Source organism: Oculina patagonica, chromosome 7, assembly GCF_052425735.1.
Source record: "Oculina patagonica isolate OP01 chromosome 7, crgOcupat, whole genome shotgun sequence".
In the NCBI taxonomy this organism is placed as follows: domain Eukaryota; kingdom Metazoa; phylum Cnidaria; class Anthozoa; order Scleractinia; family Oculinidae; genus Oculina; species Oculina patagonica.
In genome coordinates this window covers 22400821-22424031 of record NC_135764.1, presented here as the reverse complement: position 1 = coordinate 22424031, position 23211 = coordinate 22400821, and the positions used below count along the sequence as shown (strand labels likewise).

Below are 23211 nucleotides of genomic sequence, written 5' to 3'. Positions count from 1 at the left end.
TATGACAATGCAAATATGACCGCATTGCAGTGTGGGCAGACTGCAAAGAAAGAAAAATCCAAGATGGCGAACGAAATCGAGTTAGCTGAAGAACTGTCAAATTCCGAGCCAGAACGGGCGATGGAGTTGCTTTCTTCAATAGGTGAGCCAAATTTTAGTATACTTAATATAATTTTCGCGTTAATCGTTCAATTCTATGTTTCCAAGTGGTCTTGTTCTGAGTGTAAAATAAACTTCTCGTGAAAATTTTCATGTCTTCTTTATAGTAAAACGTGACATTCAAGCCGGTGACGAAGAAGGAATTAAAATGAAAGAGCAAGCCATTTTAAATCTTGGGAAAATGCTTTCCAAACACGGAAAAGCAGAAGGTATCTGTAGCTTTCTGTACTGATCAAATAATTATAAGATGAAGTATACTAAATGTCAGAGTTTTATACATTTACATGGGGCCATTCCATTTAATATCCGCACCCCCCCTATTGAGGGCTTAGGAAATCCTAGGGGGAGGGAGGGGGTCTTCAGCAGTTATTTCTGAGGGGGTAGCCATGTCGGAACCTTTGATCTTTTTATTTTTCTGAAGGGGGGTATGTGTCGGCACTTTGATAAAAAAATCTGAAGGGGTCTTCAAATGTTATTTCCGAAGGGGGTTGAGACCAAAAACCCTCAATAGGGGGGGGGGGTGCGGATATTAAATGGAATGGCCCATGTGCATGTGGTATACCTGCCAACTTTTTCTGGGTCAAAGGCGTGAGATTTTTATCCTGAGAGTGCCAGGATTTCCGAAGACGATACGACAATGTCCGAAGTTTTTAAAAGATGTCCGAAGTAGTTCTGAACATATCCCGATCCCAGTACATGGACGTGTTTTGCTAAAGACGACCTCGTTCCCAACTCTTTTTTTTTGTCAAAACTCTGTCATTTCGGGGAAAGTATCGCGATATACTCGTTTTAATACTCTTTATAAATTCTGACGCTGACTTACTTGAGCGTAAACAACGCTCATAATGTACTCAAGACGTTTCGACCGAGAATCTTCGGTCTTCTTCGGTTGTTATCATGGCATAAAAAACGGCTTTTTAACGGTTTCACATTGTTACTCATTTTACATGGAGTTTTCTTTTCTCGCACTGGTTTAAGATTACATTTTTTGGAAAATGTGTCGTTTGTGGTTGTAATAAAACTCACATTTTTCATCTAGGCGTGAGAAATTGGTTCGTAAGCGTGAGTTGGCGTGAGATCGAAGTTTTCAACTCGCAGGCGTGAGACTCACGCCCAAGGCGTGAGAGTTGGCAGGTATAATGTGGTGGTTTAAAAATTTTCAAACCAGTTTGATTTTCATTTCCCTTTGTTTCAGATAACGTTTGTAAATGTGATATAATTAACAATTATTCCACGAGCGCACGTTGGATATGAGATGGTAGATAGCCAACGAGGCGCGTACTACCCAGTTGGCTATAACGATTCCATATCCAACAAGTGTGAGTGGAATAATTGTTTTATTAAAAACGCCCAAAGAATTGCAATATTTGAGTTCCCCAGCTGTTTTCGTTGACGCATATCGGCTACCATATTTGTGGTCAATGGTATATGAGCTCATATATCATTGCCTGTTAACCAATCAAAACTCAGGAATTGCAATATACCATTGCTAGTTTTTAATAATGAAAAATAAAAATCAAACTGGTTAGAAAAAGTTTTAACCTCAAAAGATGAATTTAAATCACAATATATATGGGTTATTGACCAAGAGTGAGGTCAAGATGGCAGGATATTGGCCAAGTTCTTTTTTTGCGTGTTTATGGACCGAGACGAAGTCGAGGTCCATAAACACGCAAAAAAAGAACGAGGCCAATATCCTGCCTTCTTGACCGAACAAGCTTGGTCAATAAAGGATTTATTATATGACTTTTTTTTGAGTACTGAAAAGGAAGCCAGTTGCATGCACGTTCAATGGCGCACGCTAAAATCATTTCATTGGTTTTTAAAGTTTAACGAGTGACTGTCAAAGAATGAATCGAGACGAAATAAAACGATGCTACAACAGCGAAATTTACCTCTTTTTAACCCTCAAAAGGATATTGAAATGGCTAAAATTGCAAATCAACGTTGAGTTTGAAGCCTTAAAACAGGAATGTCCATTCCATCTGGCCGCCAGCTTTTCATTATTGCACGTTTTGCAGAGTATTTGCTCGCTTCAGGCGCTTTAGTGGTGCAAGCCTGCCATCACAGTGACACGAGCTGAATATTGCAATTGCGATTGTTGAAAGCGTTTGGGACTTATAAATTCACGGGAAGAGCTTGAACTTTCCTACATCATTGATTTAAATGTTCGACCCAACCTTATTCGACGTGAGCGTTAGAGGCTTTGGTGAAAAGATGTTTTAAAAGCTTACATTGCCTGGTTCGCCATGCCGACCGCTTTCTCCATCAAGATTTACACAAACGACAAGTTTGCCGAATTCTTTATTCTTCAGGTATGTCACTGTCAGACTTCTCTCCCTTTTCCGCTGAACAAAACCGATATCATGTCTTCAAGTCGCTTTGCGTTTTAATTTTTGTATTTATAGCTGGTTGTTGTGGCAAATAGAATTCACGAAATTCGTTAACATTTGTTGTTTTTAAAATTAGTTTGTTCTCGTTCGCTTCAAGACCTATTTCTTTGTAATAGGACTCTCTTTCGCTAGAAACAGGCAGAAAATATATGTGTTGTTTCGGTAAATGGTTTCATAGCTCAAGTTTACGACGGAAAAGCTTTTTGTAGTAGCGTCGACGGAGCAGAAAAGTTTTTTTTTGATTGCAGGAACACAGCGGGCGATCCGGAGCGGTCAAGATGGTTCCATCTTGACCGCACGGGTAGCCAATCAGAGCACGCGATTCGTTTCATCTTGACCGCTCACGGAGCTAGTCATATAATAAGTACATGTAAGCTTACAACGTACTTGAAAAGACTTATGCTTAAAAGCCTCTTGTTTAAAGTGCCTATGAAATGAAAATCAAGTTGAACTCATATGAAAGGCCTTTCAAAATGAAGAAAGATGTTTTTTTCATTTTTCTGATATCTTTTCTTGTTCCAGAGATATTAACGATTTTGTATTATGCAAATTAGATAACTGATGACGTCACAAGTTTGACAGAAATTGGTGTAAAAACACAAAATCAGTAGTATCTCTGTAAATACTAAAGCAAAGTTATTGAAACTTGGCACCAGTATTGCACCCTAAGAAATACACCACATGGTACATATAATTATGTTGCTATGGCAACACTTTTGGTCCCAGTCTTTTTCTTCTTTGAATCAAATATCACGATTTATGGCTTTACAGTGAGAAGTAAATGGTGTCATTCCAAACATACGTAATGTGCTCATTGCGCTAGGCACCCAAATGACCCTAAAGATGGGGGATAAGGTTTGGAATGGATCAAAACCCGGGATTGCTATATCCACATGAAAGAGATCTGGAACCGAGATTGTTGCCATAGCAACATCAAAATATGCAACATGTGGTGTATTTCTTGGGGTACAATACTGGTGCCAAGTTTCAATTATTTTGCTTAAGTATTTACAGAGATATTACTGATTTTGTGTTTTTACACCAATTTCAGTCAAACTTATGACGTCATCAGTTATCTAATTTGCATAATACAAAATCGTTAATATCTCTGGAACGAGAAAATATATCAGAAAAAGGAAAACACCATCTTTCTTCATTTTGAAAGGCCTTTCATATGAGTTCAACTTGATTTTCATTTCACAGGCACTTTAATAGCTTTTAAAATGGATTGGCAGGTCACTTTGCTTTCACAGTGCCTCTCTCCAGCTCCACTTAGGTGCATGATTAGGTATTGGGAAATTAAAGGCTGAGAGGTAGCCCTGTGATGGACTGGCATCTTATCCAGGGGGAAAAGAAATACTCCTAAACATACAGTCGAAGCTCTCCTAAGCGGACATCCTCAGGACGCAAAAAAAGTGTCCGCAACTGGAGCTAGCCGCTTACGAGAATGGTTCTCGTAAGCGGCCACTAGAGGTGTAGGGGATAGATGGCCGCTTACGGGAGCTTGCCCAGCTAACATAATGCTAATATGCATGTAAGTAGTGTTTCGAAATGTAACCGGACATGGATAACGACAAAACAAACACTGAAATATGGTACTGTAAAATCATTGTGATGAACGGCGATGTGAAGTTGATTAATAAAAACAAGATACAGAGGTTGTTAAAAGGATTTTCTTTAGGGTGTCCGCTTACGGGAGCTCAAAAACAAAGAAAAATAATCGTAATCTCTGAAAGTGTCCGCGGCCGCTAACGGAAATGTCCGCTTACGAGAATGTAAAAATACAGAGTTTGTATGGGAGTTAAAACGGGGTTTCAAACAAGAGGGTCATACATAGAGCTGTTCGCTTACGAGAGTGTCCGCTAAGAGAGCTTCGACTGTAGTTGATTCATGCTATGGAAACCAGCCAATTGGGCCACTAGACTCTTACACAGACTTTACATTCACCAACTGTTATCTGTTTTTCATTATTAGAGCTTGGAGGACTTATTAAGTTTATAAGACCATTCCTTAAAATGGTATCAAAAGCAAAAGCAGCCAAGCTTGTTCGAAACTTGGTGGATGTATTTCTTGACATGGAAGCATCAACAGGGATGGAGGTAGATATCTAGTTATTTTATAAATTATGGATTGATTAGCTCAGTTGGTAGAGCGCTGAACTGCTGTGCGGGAGATCGTGGGTTCCAACCCCAGACCAAACCAACACTCAGGGTCTTAAAATAACAGAGGAGAATGTGCTACCTTTGTAATTACATATTATGCAAATGGTTAGACATTCTTGTCTTCTCGGAAAAGGACGATAAACCGTAGGTCCCGTCTCCTGTATCTTCAGTCTTATAACAGGAAACGTTAAGGAACCCACACACTATTCGCAAAGAGTAGGGCACGAAGCTCCCTGTTGTGGTCTGGTCTTTGTGTAGTAAATTACAGTATGTACAGCACATTTGAACATATACATATGAAAAATGCACTATATAAATTCAGTATTATTTTCATTGATTGAAACTGATTGCTTATATGATTGACAAGATAATTAATATAATTTAAATATTAAGAAGTGATTTTAAAGGTTTGGTGGGGGGGGGGGGGGTTCAACATGGTCAACTTCTTGTACATGACCCTACATGGCCCACCTGATGGAATTCCTTATTGGCAACTAGCATTTAAAGCTTACATTGTACATGTATCTGAAACCCTGCCTATTAAACCAGGATCTTTCTTTATCAGCATGGGAGGCGCAATGGCCTAATAGCTATCGCACCGGACTCTAGATTGAGCAGTCTGGGTTCAAGCCCAGGCTTGGACACTGCGTTGTGTTCTTGGGCAAGACTCTTTACTCTGGCAGTGCCTCTCTCCACCCAGGTGTATAAATGGGTATCTGCAAATTCAATGCTGGGGCGTAACCCTGCAATGGACTACCATCACATCCAGGGAGGATGGGGGAGTAGAAATAATCCTGGTTGCTTCTTGCTAAGGAAGATAAGGTTGCTTAGGAAAGATTATCACTTCAATAATATAAAAAAAAATAATTTTATTATTATTACATTGTATTTTTTATCCAGGTTGAACTCTGCAATGAGTGTATTGAGTGGGCCAAAGAAGAAAAAAGAACATTTTTGAGACAAGCTCTTGAGGTTCGTGACTTGAAATTAAATATACTATTGTCTAGTAGACTTTTCAAAAACTGTTTTATATGTGTTTGTCATTAATTATCACCACTTTGTTGCTCAAAGAATCAACTTGTGGCAAGTCTAATTAACTAGATGGATTTTATTTATTAACCCTGTAAGTCTCTATTTAATCTCCTGACAGAGGGGGTTGGTACTGACACAATATTGCCAGTAATGACATTTTTTAGCAGCAGTAAGTTTTGAATATTTTTAATGAGGCCTTCAAGTGGTGAAAGCGACAAGCGACATGACCCTGAATACTGGCGACACAGGAACATTTTAACAGTGACAAGCGACCTCATTTCAGCACTGAAATGCGACAGCAACACAAAAGGGTAAAATGAAAGCGACGCTTACAGCTGTTAGCTACACTGTAGGCGACATGGCTTCTCAGAAACATGCGACATTTCAACACGGCTACCCCCCTTGGAAGGCCTTTAAAATATAACAATTCTGCTTTGGTGTGGTCATGATTTTTTTCTTCATAAACATAATAAAATTATTTTTGTCTTAGGCAAGACTAGTGGGTTTGTATCTTGACACCAAGGACTACACAAGAGCTTTACAAATAGGTGAGTACAGGCCGGGGAATCCATGTTCAGCAGAAACACACTTAACAGTATCATGTTTTTTTCATTTTATATAACTAAAGATGATTTAAAACTTCAAATAGTGATTGAAATCATCTTAAATGAATAATTTACTATCGTCTTTTTGCAGGTTCAAAACTACTAAAAGAACTTAAGAAGCTGGATGACAAGGCTTTACTTGTTGAAGTACAGTTATTGGAGAGCAAGGTTTACCACAATCTTAGCAATGTTCCTAAGTCCAGGTTAGAATGACGAGGAATTAATTTTACTGTGTATAATTATATTAGGTTTTGAGGATCACAGGTTTGTTGACATTGTTGTTTTTTTAATTCTACAAACTTGCCCATTTGAGACCAGATACAAGATCCATTTTGTGTGGCATATAGTGTCTGACATTCAAACTTACAGTGCTTGATACCCTCTTGCAAGATTTAAATCATTCATTTCTCAAGTTGAAAAAATGCTTCAATTACAAGACAAAAACCTAAAATAACTTTTTCAACACCACGGTGAATCAATTACAACTTGGAATTGCAATTTGTCAACCCCCCCCCCCCCCCCCAACTCAGAGCAAGAACCATTACCCATCCGTCAGGCAAACACTACAATTTAAAATCCCAATTTCTCTAACCAATTTTCACTCCCCTTGGAGGTTCCAGCAATCAGGGCCCAGTTGTTTAAAGCACGATTAAGCTAATCCAGGATTAGCGTAAAATTTGATTTCAATTTTATATATCACGATATGCCAAGGGGGCAGTAAAATTATATCGTTATATCGAGGAATCGTTATATCAGGGTTCCGTCCCATACATTTTACTATTGCCGGGACATAACATATTCATCGTTATATCGGGAATATCGTTATATCGAAGATCGTTATATCGGGGTTCCACTGTATTTTCTGTCCCCAGTTTTGACATTGACCAATCTCAAACTTAACAAAACACTAGCTATGGAAAACCCTTTAAAACAAGAGAAATTAAAATCTTGATCATCCTTTAATCCTGGGTTAGCGTTAATTGTCTTTCGAACAACCCGGCCCAGGATTGTACTGTATTGGCAAGTACATCTTGTGAGGTGTCAATTTTATCGTCGCCACAATAGTAGATAGTCTTCTAGTCTTCTTCCAAACCTTGTACTGTACCTTAACCCTTTGACCCCTGAATTTTCGCCCAATTTTAAAGGGAAATTGACCAAGGCAAAGAAATTGGCTCATAACAGCCTTGGTTTTCTCCCAAGACATACATAACCATACATTTCTGAAAAGTAGAATAGCTGAGAAAACTAAATATGTAAACAATTATAATAATAGTTAATTATTAACTAGTTGGATTTTTTATTAAAAATGGCTGCCAAAAGACAAAAAAAAAATTGACAAAGACCATACTGAGTCGACCTTCATTGGCCACTTTACAAGGTTTTGATATTTTATGGTCTTAAAATCATTAGAATAACTCATTGCCTATAACAATGTGTACTGTAGGCTCTTACTTCGTGTAGAAGACACAGTTCACCTATAACAATAGAGAACAAAAGGACAAAAGAACGAGGAATATAATAAAAACAATAGGTTTGCGAGGCAGTATTCTATTGTGACGTGTTCTGTGCTTCTACACGAAGAAGGGGCCGTACTTTGGTTAAGATGTCAGGTCACTTCCTTGCAGCGAAGAAAGGAAAACAAGAAGTATAATGGATACAATTTTCTGCTACAATTCAAAACATTTTCTCTGAAACATTGGTGAAGTAAATGCCTTATAACAGCTTAGGCTTTCACCCAAACCATAATTAACTATACATTTCTGAACTGAAAAATAGCTGACCATTCGAATGATTTTTTTCACGGTTGTTTTGTGTTGCTCGCCGTCCACGAACACCTCTTCCACGATTTCCACGTGCTGCAGATGTTGATGGCACTGGTTCGTCATTTTCTTCAGTTTCGGCATCTTCTGAGGCAGAATCGTCTGATGTTTCGCTCTCAGAACTACTCTCACACGCATCGTCGCTTTCATACGGTGTATCGAGGATTATTCGATGAATTTCTGCCATATCTGTATAGAAGGCCGCCATTTTTAAATTACCAGACAACAGCTGTAAACAGAGTTTCGAAAAAAACTTGACAAATTGGGGAAAAAACTATGGCAAACGAGCCCGAAACACCGCCATTTTGAAACACGTTGTTTATACGTATAAACGAGGAGGACTGGGGCAGAGAGGTGCCTTTTGCCCCTATTTTTGGGTCAAAATGTGCACCGTATTTGGAAGCGCGCGCATATGCGTCTTCAGGGGTCAAAGGTTAAATTTAAAGACTTACTGAATCCTTTGATCATTTTCTTCCATAAGGGCTGCACTAACTTCAGCAAGAACAACAGGGAATGGTATTTATTGCCCTCCAAAACTACAAGCATCATTAGATCAACAGTCAGGTGAGAAGAGTTTTTACGTTCCACTTACAGCAGTATTTTGTGCTGAAGTAAAATATAATTCAGTGCCAATACTAAATTGCTTGGTTATCATTAGAAACCTGTCCACAGTATCATCTTGTAAGAAGACATTTGCAAGCTTGACTTAGACATTGCTGAAAACTGTTGTGACACTATTTCAGTAGACAATTACAGTGCGAATACTCGAACCGGGACAGTTGGAACAAAGTTAACCAATCACAACGCTAATTGAGAACAAAGAATGGCGACCTTTTTTAGAAATGGACCAATAACGTCCAAGTCCGCAAACAATAGATTTGCAACAAAATTTAAACAGTCAACAACGTTTGAAACAGTTGCGGACCTCTCAGGAAACTTGCCTTGTATTTGATTGGATAGTTTCGATCCTAAATTTTCACATGACTGCACCAAATTTTCAGTAGCGCTCGTAAAACCGTAATCAAAAGTTGGCTTTCACAGGCTGAAAAATTCTTCAAAAGAAATTTTCTGATAAAATTGTATTGCTCTTCGTTGGTGATAGCACAGTAAAGAATAACGAAGGACGCTTTTATTCACGACAAGCGCGAAGACGCGAAACGGAATGGAATTGCTTCAAAGGACGTCTCAAGTGCCTATTCCGTCGTATGCAGTGTCTTATGTCGCATGTGAGCAGAAAGTGAATAGAAACGTTCTAGATTTCATGTTTGAAAAGTCAGTTGTTTTCACTCTTCTAAGTTACATACTCGTGTTTGTTGTGATTATTTTTTGTTTCTGACGAAAGACAAGGCAAGAAAGATTTGGAATGCCGCCACAGCGACAACTTACCTTGCATATTTTATTAATGGCAATTTTGCTTTCGCCGCATGAAATGAACTTTCTTCCATAAAAGTTTCAGTGACTTTAGCCTGAGGTAATTTTATAAAACCACAGAAAGATTGAAGACTCAATGACGAAACGGAACAAACTCCTCTTTCACGAAAACCGTGAGTTTACAACTTTTGTAACAGTAGATAACCGACAGAAAATGAGTCCGTGAGCAAACAAGCGAAAACAACATTCGACCTGATGTTTACATTTCACGTGGCCTCAAATCGTGTCAAAAAATGTAAAGTGGTAACTTGTGGACAGTTATACGGCATTGACCGACGATATAAGTATTCTGTTTTCATGAATTTCAAAGTCATACGAAGGTGTAAAAGCATTTTGTTAACATTGGCGAGGAAGTGACTCGCATCGATTTCAAGGCAAAAGACAGAGCAAAGCTACTGAAAAGCTAGAGCGAAATGAAAATAATTACGGCATGAATTTGATTTCACCGTCTTCATTTTATTTCCGGAACTCGTGAAAGTTTTCAAACAAGAGCGAACACAGTGTGGAATATTCAATTCACAACTCCTGGCCGTGAAGAGTTCATTCACGGTTCGTATTTGTAAACTTTTCGCGAAGATGATATTGTAACATACATCTTGTATATAAACTTGTCTAACTTTATCTATCTACGATCTCTATCTACGACCTCTTGAAAATTAAGGATCGAAACTAACCAATCAAAAACAAGGCGAGTTTCCTGAGAGGTCCGCAACTATTTGCAACGTTGTTGAGTTTTCAAATTTTTCTGTAAATCTATTGTTTGCGTTCTTGAACGTCATTGGTCTGTTAACGAAAAAGGTCGACATCCTTTGTTCTCAATTAACGTTGTCATTGGTTAACTTTGTTCCAACTGTCCCGGTTCGAGTATTCGCACTGTAATAAACGTTTCATCATCATCTTATTTCAAACCAGGTATTTTGCATGCTGAGGAGAAAGACTTCAAGACTGCATATTCATATTTCTATGAAGCATTTGAGGTATGACATGTTAGATTATGTAAGTAAGCTTGGTGGGCAGGCAAAATGAGGGGATATGTAAGAAAATTACTCTTAACACTCAGGGTTGGAAATAACGGCTGGTGATTGGTAATTACAAATCAAATTTACCAGCCAAAAATTAAATAAAATTTAATAAAATTAAATATATATATATATATTAAAGTGGTCAAATCTTTTTTCAGTGTCGTTTATAAGAGCCATTAATATAATTTTACACAATCACCAATTTCTGAATAGCACATTGAGAATAATCCGCCAAGAGTAACCGTATAATTGCCTAGGAGTAAACGAAAAAAAACATTTTTTCCATTCCAACCCTGAACACTGGCAGATAAGCTGAAAAAGCAAAACAACAGAACAACAATATTAACAACCATTTCATTTCATTTTCCCAAAATTATAAATCACCCATACATGATAAAACAAAAAGGTATGGATCAGGGATCATGTCTAATTAACAGCTGATTCATATTGAAAAAAAGCAGACAATTTTGGTGTTAGCCTTTTATCAGATTTACATCTTATGTACTCACAAGCTTTTTAAATTGTTTCTTAGGGATTTGATTCTATTGATAACCCAAAGGCAGTGTCAGCATTGAAATACATGCTTCTGTGCAAGATCATGCTAAACAGGTCAGTATCAAAAGTACATGTATGATTTATGTAGCACAGTGGGTAACAACTTACCGGTAATACATGTATCAATTTGTACATGTATGTACTATATAACATTAAAAAGATCACTGCACATTGCTCTGGCTTTGGCTTTGTTGATGTTTAAGTTTATCGCTGGATTGACTTTTATTTTCCTTTGAGAAAAAAAATTCAAACTGGGTAAAAAACATTCAAACCAGATTACGGTAGTTATTAGTGTGTACTACAAAATAATGCAATTTTACAGCAAGTGCTAAAATGTCAGTGGTTTATTTTTTTATTACTTTCTCAGCCCAGATGATGTTCAGTCAATAATAAGTGGTAAACTGGCGCTAAGATATTCTGGTTCTCAGGTATGTATCAGTCTGGATTTGGCACTTAAAGAAAGCACTTTTTTGGTTATTAGATGTTGTGTATTATAAATTGTAAAATTCATTAGTTATTCATGAGGGTGCAAACCAATCCCAGTACCATATTCAGATCACATGTACACAACTGTAAACCCCAATACAAATCAAACAATAGAATTAACTTTTGATACAAACTCCTGCTCAGCTAATAAGTATTCATTAACTTTTGATACAGATCTGTACTGATTCGCATAACAATACTTTGTATTCAATTTATTCACGGTTTTCATTTCACAAGTAAAATAAAATATTCGGGTCCGATCTGTATGGGCGTTAACAATGGCTTGCCTATCGGCTCGCCATTGTAAACGCCCATACAGATCTCCCGCTCATATTTTATTTACTACATATAGTTCGGTCAGCTGTGAAAAAAACGTCAAATTTTAATTGGGTCAGTCATCAAAATAATAGGCTGCAAGCATGCTGCCTTGAGGCCTTATGCGTCCAATGGCGCGAAAAAGGATCGATGAAGCACGCTCATGTTTGCCAAAACATGCGCAAGTAACAAAGCAAGAGCAAGCAAAGCCTTGGGCGGAAGCACATAAAGAAAACCTTACATTCATGGCTTCTCAATGACTCCCTACCTTGCAAACTTGTTCTCGCAACTAGTCATAAAGCCTATCATTTAAGCACTGCTATAAATTCACTGGGTATGAATGAAATCTTTCACAAGATATTTCTGCAGTATACATGCTACTACTTGCATGTACTCATTGAAACTGTAAACTTGAGAAGAGGGAAGCACTTGGAGCCCTATTGTTTGGCCTGAAAACACAACAGTTGAACCTACATAAAGACAATGACCCTTTCAGGCCAATCATATGCATGGCCTCATTTTCATCATAAAATGTATCGTTCCTCACTGACAAAAAATGTATTTATTTTACAGTTGGTTGCAATGAAGAGCATTGCTAATGCAAGTCACAACAGGTCCCTGTCTGAATTCCAGCAGGTATTGTTCAAACCTGTCTTTGTCTATAATCAATTTACTTTTTTTAATTAGTGCAATATGTCTTCTACCTGTTTTGCATAGCAAAAACAGCTAGTTTACCTGAATCAACTGCTCTAAAACTAGTTGTGAATATTTACCTTGCCGCTTTGAAGCTCGATAAACATCCACACACCAGCCACCTCCACTTCGGTGAATAGTTGTTAAATAAGGGTAAACCTTAAAACAAGAAGGTTAAAACCCTCAGAAGTAAATGAAGGCATGTATTATACATAAGTTCTACTTGGTTTTATCCTGAAATAAATGATTTGCTGTTCTTTTTCGAAGGCACTCAACACTTTTAAGCAGGAGCTAACTGAAGATCCCATAATAAGGGTATGTAACTAAATGTAGTGGAGTAAAATAAGCATTTGTGATGAACTGGAGAAGTAACTTGAAAGGAATTGCCTTAGATTGACAACAGCAAAAAAGAAAACAACAAAGCAACTATATAAAAGTTGTAGCTAACGAAAAGGTTGCTTTACGTACACTGTACATATGCACTCCTGAAGAGGTCAGAAAAATATGCAGAGTTATGATAGTTTTTGTATTTTGCTCATTTTTAAGTCTTGCCTTACAGGCATGTGATGTTCAATATAATTTATATATTTTTCTTTTCTTTTTTCAGACACACTTGGATGCTTTGTACGACAACTTGTTGGAACAGAACCTCAGTCGAATTATTGAACCATTTGCTCGTGTTCAGGTAAGAAAATGATCTTTTTCCAGTACATGTATAACAACTGCTCAACTCTCCTCAGTCTTATCTTAATTCAAGTTAGTTATTTTTAATAAACAAGCAGAAGTGCTTCATCAAGTTTAAAACATGAGATAAAGCCGAGTGTTTTAGACTTGATAAAGCACCAACTGCGAGTTTATTGAACGGCTTCAAAAACCTCTGACCTCTAACTTTGACCTCTATCTTTTCATTGTTGCACTGATATTTAGATTTTGGGTTATACTGGCGAAGAAAATTGGACATTAAATTTAGCCTTTCTTTATTCCATATAATAGAAACTCATTAAACATTAACTGTATAAATTCCTCTGTATTTTCTTAATCAATGGTTTACTGAAAAACTTCAATAGAAATATTAAAACTAAAGTTGTCCAACGTTTCGATGTAGCTAACATTATTAGAAAGGTAAAAGTGTTGTATCATGGTGTGAATATAAATTGGTTTGTGGAAAATAGTATAAAAGTATACATAATATTATAATAAAAATAGTATAATACTATAATAAAGATAGTATAATAGTATAATACATACTATATAACCATGCACCAAAACAAACTAATTTATGTTCATACCACGATACAACACTTTACCTTGATAATGATGTTAGCTACATCGAAACGTTGGACAACTTTAGTTTTAATATTTTCTAATGAATCATTGATGAGTTGTTTAAAAAGGTAAATTAATGAATGATATTGTTTTTTTTTTTTAAGATTGGACAAGTGGCCAAACTTATCGCTCTACCACTGGTATGTACAGTGCTCATGTGAAAAATCTTATTTGCAAGTAAAGCACTTATTAATAATGGCAGTTAATATTATTTAGCCTTGTAGGTACTCTACAGCCTTCTTGCCAGATTAGTCATTCTGTGTTACGTTTGATTTGTAGAATGTGGTAGAAAAGAAGCTTTCGCAGATGATCCTTGACAAGAAGTTACATGGTGAGTTGATCTGATTTATATGCACCTCTACTTAACACAAAACAATAATTGAAACATTCAGGCCCTAAGTAAGCAGTTGTAAAATAAGTGGCTGTTAATTATTGCCGAATACCTCCAATGGCAGAAAATTCTCTGAGTCCGCAATTCTTGGCAGAGTTGCAGGGGCGGATCCAGGATTTCAAAAGGGGGGGGGGGGGGTGGTGGATGGCAGACCATTAGAGCCTAACCCTAACCCTAACCCTAACCCTAAGTGGCGGCAGACGGCGAAACGTGGCGTAACAACAACCAAACATGAGCGTGAGCTAATTTTTCTTTCTTTATTTATTTTCTATTTCAAATAAAGTGACATTTCGAATTTTTTTTAACTGAAAAATGGGGGGTGGATATCCACCCTATCCACCCCCCCCCCCCTGTATCCGCCCCTGGGTTGTTGTTAAGTAACATGACGTAACCCGATGGTAACATGACAACCTTTGTAATTTCCGTGCTAGTTCTGATTGGACATGGAGAATCGGAAAGTCTTCAGGGAACAAGTGCTGCTTTCGGCAAATGTTCGTCGCTTCACTCGTGACGTTTCCAAATTTTATTATTTTATAGGGGAATATAACTGGGGAATAGCATAAGCACTCAACAGTTCCCTAAAATTTGTGACGCCATCATTCACTGAATGAAGGCGCGTTTACATGACAGAGAAAATTGGTACGGATCCGTCAAAAACTTAGTCCTGACCTGACGACTTTTGTAGAGAAACAGTCAAATCAAAACGCGCCTATGGCCCGTTTTGATCTGACTGTTCCTCTACAAAATCTTCAGATCCGGACCGTTTTTCTGACGGGTCCGTACCCAAATTTCTCTCCCGTGTAAACGCGCCTTCATGAATAGATTGTAGACAAAAGTACGGGCAGGATCCTGTCTAAGGTATTTAAGGGGTAAAAGCTCCCCTCCCCCGAAAAAATACCCCCCCCCCCTCCCCTCCAAAAAAAAATGTTATCATTATAGTAATTATGAGTAACTGAAATACCAAAAAAAAAAACACTGTTCAGTAGCATTTCTTAAAAGTTTGTCTCAATATGCGCCAGGTTGCGTCTCAGCGCATATTCATTGGAAAAAAATTTCAGGGGTAGTCATACCCCGGAAGTCGGAACCCGCTACGAAACTCCGCCTTCGGCCACTCGGGACTTCTCCCCCAAATCATAAATTCTAGATAGAACCCTAACAGGCCTAGTCCAGTCATAAAGCATAACTTTTGACATTTTGCGATCGTTTTTTTTTTTTTCAGGAATCCTGGATCAAGGATCCGGAGTGTTGGTTGTGTTTGATGAGACGCCAGTGGATAAAACATACGAGAATACACTGGAGTTAATTCACGAAATGGGAAAAGTCGTGGATGCTTTGTACAGTAAAGCCAAAAAGCTTCAATGACACTTTTGTTATTTAAAATGTCTAGCTTGAGTTTTTTTCGTTGTACCATTTAAAAATAAAACCTGGAAATAAAAATTGAGAATTTGGAAGTTTTGTGTTAATCAGTGTATCTTACTTGCCAATTATACATTTTAGATCAAGAAAGGATCAGAACAGCTAGTACTGAGCTTACAACTCACTGCGAGGATCGTCTCTTCACTTTACATCTCATCCGCAGTTCACTTCACATAATATATTAATTATTTCATTTACTTTACGTCATTATTCCTTTCACGGAATAATATGAACTGACAATTGAATTGACCCCGCTCCCTCCCTTCTCCTTCCCCTTTGAACGCCGGCCACGCAGGCTATCCAATGGGTAGCTTCAATAGCTCAATTGGAAGAGCATCGTGGAGTTTTTCTGGTTTCTTTCAGTCTTTGCAATTCCTTTAATGGAACCTCGAGGTCAGTCGAGGATCATCTCTTAATTTTACATCTCATCCGCAGTTCACATACCGCAAAATTTCGGTTATAAGCCCTTGGCTTATAACCGAACTTCGTAAGGGGTTTTGGGTTTTGGGTTTTGGGTGGGCTTATAAGTGGAGGGGCTTATATCCGGGAGGGCTTATGAGCGGAATAAAAAAAACGTTTCGAAACGACCTGGGAACGAGGTTGGTCACGGGAGTGTTGATCGAAATACGTTTTTAAGTTAAAAACTCATAATAAAGCAACATTTAGCCTTGTTCAGTACTGTCATCCGGCATAGGGGGGCTTATACGGTACCCGGGGGGGCTTATGATCGGATGTATGTCTTTGTTTCCAGGTAGCCTATAAGTGGGGGGGGGGGGCTTATAACCGGAATTTTACGGTATTAACTATTTCATATATTTTACGAGTTACCGTCTTATATGAACATTTGTGGGATAGGCGGCTGCTTAGCGGTTATAATGCGTTGGACGGAGTCCGTTGCACTCCAGAGTGACGGAGGAAGGCCCATGTTTGAGCAACAGGGTTGTTCTTGGGCAGGGCACTTGACTCTACATCAGCTCTAGCTGGTTTTCATGCCGGTCCACTATCCAGGTCAAATTGGAATTTGGAGATGGCGGTTTTCAGTGGGAAGAAACACCGGAGAAAAACCCTGGGAGCAAAGCAAACCTGGACTAAGAGAACTGATTAAATATAGAGAATGCCGGTTAGCCTGTGGAAAAAAAATTCATTTTACCCTTTTTTAGTGACGTATACAATCACAAATTCTCACTCTGGCGGTAGTACTCTCCATACGGCCAGAAATTATTTTTAAAAAGAAACTGAGGTGGGGAAGAAACTACCTTATTACATGAAAATTTAGCGACACGTTAATTTCGCGATTTTGAGGTGCGCATATTTCGCGACACTTAATTTTCGCGATTTTGCGAAAAATTTGTATTTTGAATCACTTTAATTTCGCGTTTTTGAGTAAGACACAATTTACATTTCCTTGGCTATATTATTTTACATGCCCTTAAATTAAATAAAAACGACTTTATTAATGAGAAAATAACTTCAAAATTAACAAAAAAGCTAGGGTGGGACTAAAATGTCTACAAGTAGGTTATGCTTGTACGTGCATGAGTTATTGTTCTTGAGTCACAACATCTATTTAAATTGATAATTTCTTCTTCAGTGGCACTAAACTTTTTTCTTAATTATTGACATAATGCGAGTCACTTAATTTTCGCGTCATGTTATGTTCGCGACACTTATTGTTCGCGTCAGTTAATTTCGCGATTTTTTGGAATCGCGAAATTCGCGAAATAGACGTGTCGCGAAAATTTCATGTATTAAATAAGGTATTCATTCAGTAACCCCCGTTCCTCCACCCCCTAAACGCCAGACGACGGCAGTGTTAATCATTTATATACGTTTTCTAAAATGTAGACCTTCATAACATTATGAAACTACTCCTAAAAGGAGTTTTACTACAGTAAAATGCCGTCAAATCCCCCTACCCCACCCTGGACAGTGTTTGTTGCCTTCTAGATCCAAGGCCCCATCGGGCAAACGTATCACTTGGCGGCCATCTTGTTTCGTTGAACCGGTAGTGAAACATTCTCGAGTCATTTCGTCTTCCTCGAAGGAAATGGAAAACGTGAAAAAGGCCTATGAAGCAAGGATTCAGCAAGATTTGCTAACTGACGCTATAACAGGCAAAAATAGGATCAGACTTTATCAGCAACAATTCCAAGTAAGTCTAATATATATCAGAATATATTTGAAATCATGATCATCAAGCGACAGAAGATCGAAGAAAGCTTTACTACAAACTTTATGTAAGCTTCTAGTAATATGTAGCGAAACCTAAATTCGTATTTTATTTCTTAGATTATTCACTGTGCCTGTATCTATTAAATAACTCGCGATCGGTTATTATTTGATATTTTTTAAGGAATCGTTTGAAGTGAGAGCGAAGATATTTTGCGCGTATGAGCTCATTACAATTGTAAAGTCATTGTGACGCACGCAGTCAATTAAGCTTAAAGAATTTCACTGTAGATGTGTTTTAGGTATCCATAAGATTTTATTATTTCAGCAATCAGTTTATCGAAAATTCCTTTTATACACATGGTAAATCCAGTAGCAATGGCTCAGGGGCCAAGGATAGATTGCCTGCTAATGCACCTATCAATGTAAATCCCGCGGGGGGGGGGGGGGAGTGCGGGCCAGGGGTGAAAGTAAAAATTGCAGTCAAGTTCCCGAGGGTGGGAAAAAATTTTTTGTTCAAATGTACCTAAGAAGACCCACCCAGGGGCAGAATTCTAAAACAAACTACCGTAGTTATTCGGTTATAAGGCGCACGGTTCTTTCGAGAAAAATCTGTTTTTCTGTGGGAAGTGCATGCCAAAATTGGGGTGCGTCTTATAGCCGAGTATTTTCGCCCAACAAAATCTTATGACCGCCATTTTACCGGAACTTACAGTTAAAACAAGAGAAATGAAAATACTTTATCAGTGTTGGTTATTGACTTTTACAGTATTAAAGAAATAAGAAACATTAAGTTTAAACGCAAAGTTTATTATCGCGTATATAAAAGAGTTTTAGCAACACCTGTATATGCCAGCATTTTGTTGAAATTAGACACGTCAAAGAAAATCAATTATACTCATTTGAAACACACCTTTCTAAGCGTGGAAAGTGGAAAATGACTTTAGAAGACAAGGAAAACACCAAAAAAGCTTGAGAATCTTTGAAAAACACTCGATAAACAAAGTTCGATACGAAGCATGCTTGATAACTTGGTAACCAAGCTACAAACTCAGTGGTCACTGGTAACAACACATCTGCCAGGTTACTAAGCAGCTAAGTTCGAAGCATGAACGATGGAAAGATGTTTTGCTCAAGTGGATTAACGTCTTTTTTAGCAGAAAATGTTAGCTTTTTACTCGAAGATTGTGCCAAGGAGTATGAACAACATTCAATCATTCACATTTTGTAAGAAAAAACTGTCCTTAAATTGATCACTACATCTTTTCAACTCTCCAACTCATGGTGCGTCTTATAACCGAGTGTTTTTAGAGAATTTTCAGTTTGTCAACTTAGCATAACAATGTTGCCAAGTTTGGGGTGCGTTTTATAACCGAGTGTGCCTTATAACCGAATAACTACGGTAACAAGTACTTTCTACATACCTTTATTTTCTGTCAATCCAACTGTTTCGGTATTCATATTAAAAACAATAAAAGGTCACGGACGTCTTAGATTTCCCTCAGGATTCCTACTCCAAATGTACTTGAAAGTAAAATATTCTTAAAATCGCTATTTTATGACTAAAATTAATGGCGTTAAAAGTGGCAGATAAATGCCGATGAAAAACTCAGAATCGTACCTTGCAATGAAGCATATGATTTCCAAAGCCATGAGAAGGAAGAACTTGGTAATCGCGTCTGAAGATTGGATCCAGGCGCTTCCCGGTCAAAGTCAAATGTCCCAACCCCGGGATGCGACTCGCAGTCAAATGCCCGACAGAGGGGATCGTTCTTGTTGTCAAATCCCGTGCCTTTGCCCGCACTCCCCCCCCCCCCCCCCGCGGGATTTACATTGATAGGTGCATACTTTCTCCCTACAATATCAGATCCTGACGAACACACAAGTAGTGAGAGTACTGAAAATGATCAAAGGAATAACAAAATGACCTGTGGTTTGCATTAGATTTTAATCATCTGGTCAAATGGAACTTTTGTGTGTTTGTCTCGTAAAATTCAATAATTAATTGCACATTAAACAATCATCAATGGTTAACTGATCAAAAGACGAATGTTTAAGGAAATTAACAAGCATCAAAAGAGTAATAAATTCCGCAAGGAAATACAGAAAAATTCTGATTACGTAGTGAGATAACTTTAGCTAAAAAATACTTTGGTGTATTTTATCCTCCATATTGGGCATTCCTGATGTATGGTTCACACAGGCCTTGTAAAGTCCTTGAAATTCTCTGTGAAACCCGATTAACCCTTTATGCCACTTTGTAGCCCATAGCCCCTTAATTTACATTGTAGCATAAATATTACATTTTGCCACATATATAGTTTTGCTCAGAACAAATCATCTTTTAAGGTAATTGCCCTGAAATAGAACTAAACACAATTCTTTTTACCAAACTTTGCCTACTGGTTTATTACTTTAAAGGAACTTAAATTTTGAAATTAAAAAGGGGGGTCACCAGATTCGTTTAGGAGAAGGAAGACCTTGTATATTCCATATTATTCCTTTAAAATTCCTCTGCGAGTACCAGCAAAGTACACGTTTTTAGCGATAATTTATTTTTCAAACACAAGAATTGATCTGTTTTCATTTTACAGAAAAAATTTGATCGCTACACCCAAAATATGAGAAAAAATTGATAGGTGACCAGATTTGTTTATGAGAAAGCGACAATTTACTTTTCTCGCGGACTAAGCCACAAAGAAAAAAGCCGCCATTTTGTTTATGTGTGCGCACTTGCGCGCGCTTATTACAGGTAAAATTCTGCACAGTAAGGATGCGCAATGCAATACAGGGCAATGACCTTAAACAGATATAAGTTCAATCCCCTGGTCCATTAAATTATCTACCCCGTGTAGTTCCATAAAATATCCATACCTCCCCCACGAAAGGGATTTTTTAAAAGAACCCCCACCCCTCTGGAAATTCCAGTTAAATTCATACAGTCATTCTTTTATTTTTTGGTCTTTGAGACCTCCCACCCCCCAGGAAATTTCCAATCCCTTCTGTGGGGGGAGTATGGATATTTTCTGGAACTACACATTGTACATACATACGTACTAATGCAAACACCTTTCCAGCATAAATGTTTTTATAATTTTGCATTCAAGGTAACTTAGACATTTAGCTAAATGTATTTAACGGTAACTAATTCAACCCAACATCATATCACTCAACACTTTGGCAAAAATTTGCCACCACTTTCGGTACTCAGAACACACTTGAGCCTGCTGTGGTGCACGGAATTGTCATGTTCTGTTGTTGTGGCACAGCAGTTTGTCACTGAATTTGCAAATCTGGGCATCTGAATAAAGATAAATGGCTAGATAAATAAATAATAAATAATTCTTTAATATTAAAATAATAGGTTTCCAGCTGTCAATGAATTTTATTTAGACATCCTTGAATGGCGTAGACTGTAAGGAGAAAAATAAATACCGGTAACCAATATTTTGCCACAAAAAAGATGGAAGGGGCAGCAATATACTTTAATCATTATGTTACTTTGTGTATCTTGTATCTTGTGCTACACCCGTCCCCCAGGCAAGACAAATTATAGTATGTATGTGTCTAGTTTAAAATGAATTTTAGGTCAAATGATTTCAACCAGTTTGATTTTTTTTAGGAATTATGGTTAAATATCTGAGAAAAAGAAAAATCCAAGTCAGACTAGTTTGAAATCATTTGACCTAAAATTCAACACAACATACCGGTATGCGTGATTCTCAGCAAAATGAGTTCTTGAATATGGTGGAATTTTTTTTAAACAAATCTGACATTTTCCTTGGAACAAAGGGTATAAAGTCTGTATAAACCATGTAATGTGGAACTCCTCAATAAACTGTAGATACATGTATTTTATGTATAACGTTGACCATTTTTGTCTTAAAAATACATGTAGACCCTAAAATAATTATTGTTAATCAGGTGATTAATTGTGATACCTTTTTTAACTTATTTTACAGAGGAAAGATGGATTACCAGTGCATTTGAAAGGAAGATATGGAATTCCAGCAACAAGGTATTTAATTAAGTCACTGATTCACGAATGTTTTATTACCGTATTCATTTCTTATTCAATGAAATCCAAGATTTTCATCAGATTTTCAGTCAAATACTTGCTGTGAAACGTTATGTTTGCACAAATAAATTAATTCTATGGATCTAATTGACAAAATCATAACTTCATTGCAACTTAATGTGTCTCCCAAAGCAATCAAGACTAACATTGAAAACTGGTCAGCCCAACAATGTTTCCAAAACCCACATCGCAATCCATTTCAATCCTCGTCACTTTTGGCCATCTGTACCTCCTTTTGTATTTGCTGTGTTATCGAAATGTTTCTTCGCTGTTTAAAATGTTAATTTTTATATTTCACTGAATTTGGTGGTCATTTCCTATTCATGACTACATTATGGCTGAAATCTCTGACACAATTCCTTTAATTTATTTCTCTTTTTTCTCTGCAGATTGATGTTGTGGGGAGCGACGATTGGTTGTGTAGCTACTCTAGGACTCGTTGGATTGATGGCCACAAATAACTTGCCTAAAAAACAGCGCTGATCTGAAGTGATGAACCTCTATTGATGGAACTGCAACAGTTAATAAGATGCTCATTCTGAAAGCTGATCAAAAATTGGGGAATGTCGTGAAAGTTAACATTTTAATGTCAATTCAGTGAGAGAGAATCCTTGTGTGTTTCCATCAAACAACTGTTTTTTTGTCAAAACTGCTCACCTAATAAAGTTTGGATATTTTGGAATTTGTCTGATTATTAAAATAACGGTTCTTTGTCAAAACAGTGTTTTTCTTTTGCCTATTTTTGAGGAAAGGGGGGAAGGAAAAAGTAAAAAAATTCCTTAGGAAAGCCTTATGCCCCACTTCCTGTATTTTACATGTTTATCGCCATTCATCTTAAGCAACGTGAAGTAATGCAACGTCCAGAGCCTTCTGCGCATATACTTTTTGGGTGAGTCACGCACGAACGTGCAAGCACACACGCGTGACGAGCAGACATGTTTTTGACGCGTCACGCATGGGCGTGCAGGCACGCACGCGTGCGTGACGAACCAAATGTAAGAGACCACTTTATAGACAGTCCAAGTTTGATGACATTCAGTGATAGAACCTTGAGAAGTAAACTCGCTTTTTGGGAAAGCTCAGTCAACTGAACCTTCCTGATTCTACTGAAAGACTAAAACTTCTACAGTTAAAGGTACGGGGTTCATATTTAAACTT

The 23211-nt window shown here is 37.6% G+C and overlaps 2 protein-coding genes across 2 annotated transcripts; both read left to right on the top strand.

The window, feature by feature from the left end:
- Positions 1-14: 14 nt before the first annotated feature.
- Positions 15-15841, top strand: LOC144659872 (26S proteasome non-ATPase regulatory subunit 11-like). Its single transcript, XM_078520394.1, has 16 exons — positions 15-142; positions 267-368; positions 4527-4651; positions 5615-5686; positions 6237-6294; positions 6443-6554; positions 8653-8735; positions 10515-10579; positions 11157-11233; positions 11547-11607; positions 12554-12616; positions 12941-12988; positions 13281-13358; positions 14104-14139; positions 14279-14330; positions 15610-15841. The coding sequence occupies exons 1-16, from the start codon at positions 16-18 to the stop codon at positions 15750-15752; spliced, it is 1302 nt and encodes a 433-aa protein (XP_078376520.1). The 5' UTR covers position 15; the 3' UTR covers positions 15753-15841.
- A 1933-nt stretch (positions 15842-17774) lies between these two features.
- On the top strand, positions 17775-22772 carry LOC144659945 (uncharacterized). The gene is made up of 3 exons (XM_078520476.1): positions 17775-17958; positions 21938-21993; positions 22443-22772. Exons 1-3 carry the CDS (start codon positions 17854-17856, stop codon positions 22534-22536), a joined length of 255 nt encoding a protein of 84 aa, XP_078376602.1. The 5' UTR covers positions 17775-17853; the 3' UTR covers positions 22537-22772.
- Positions 22773-23211: the final 439 nt, after the last annotated feature.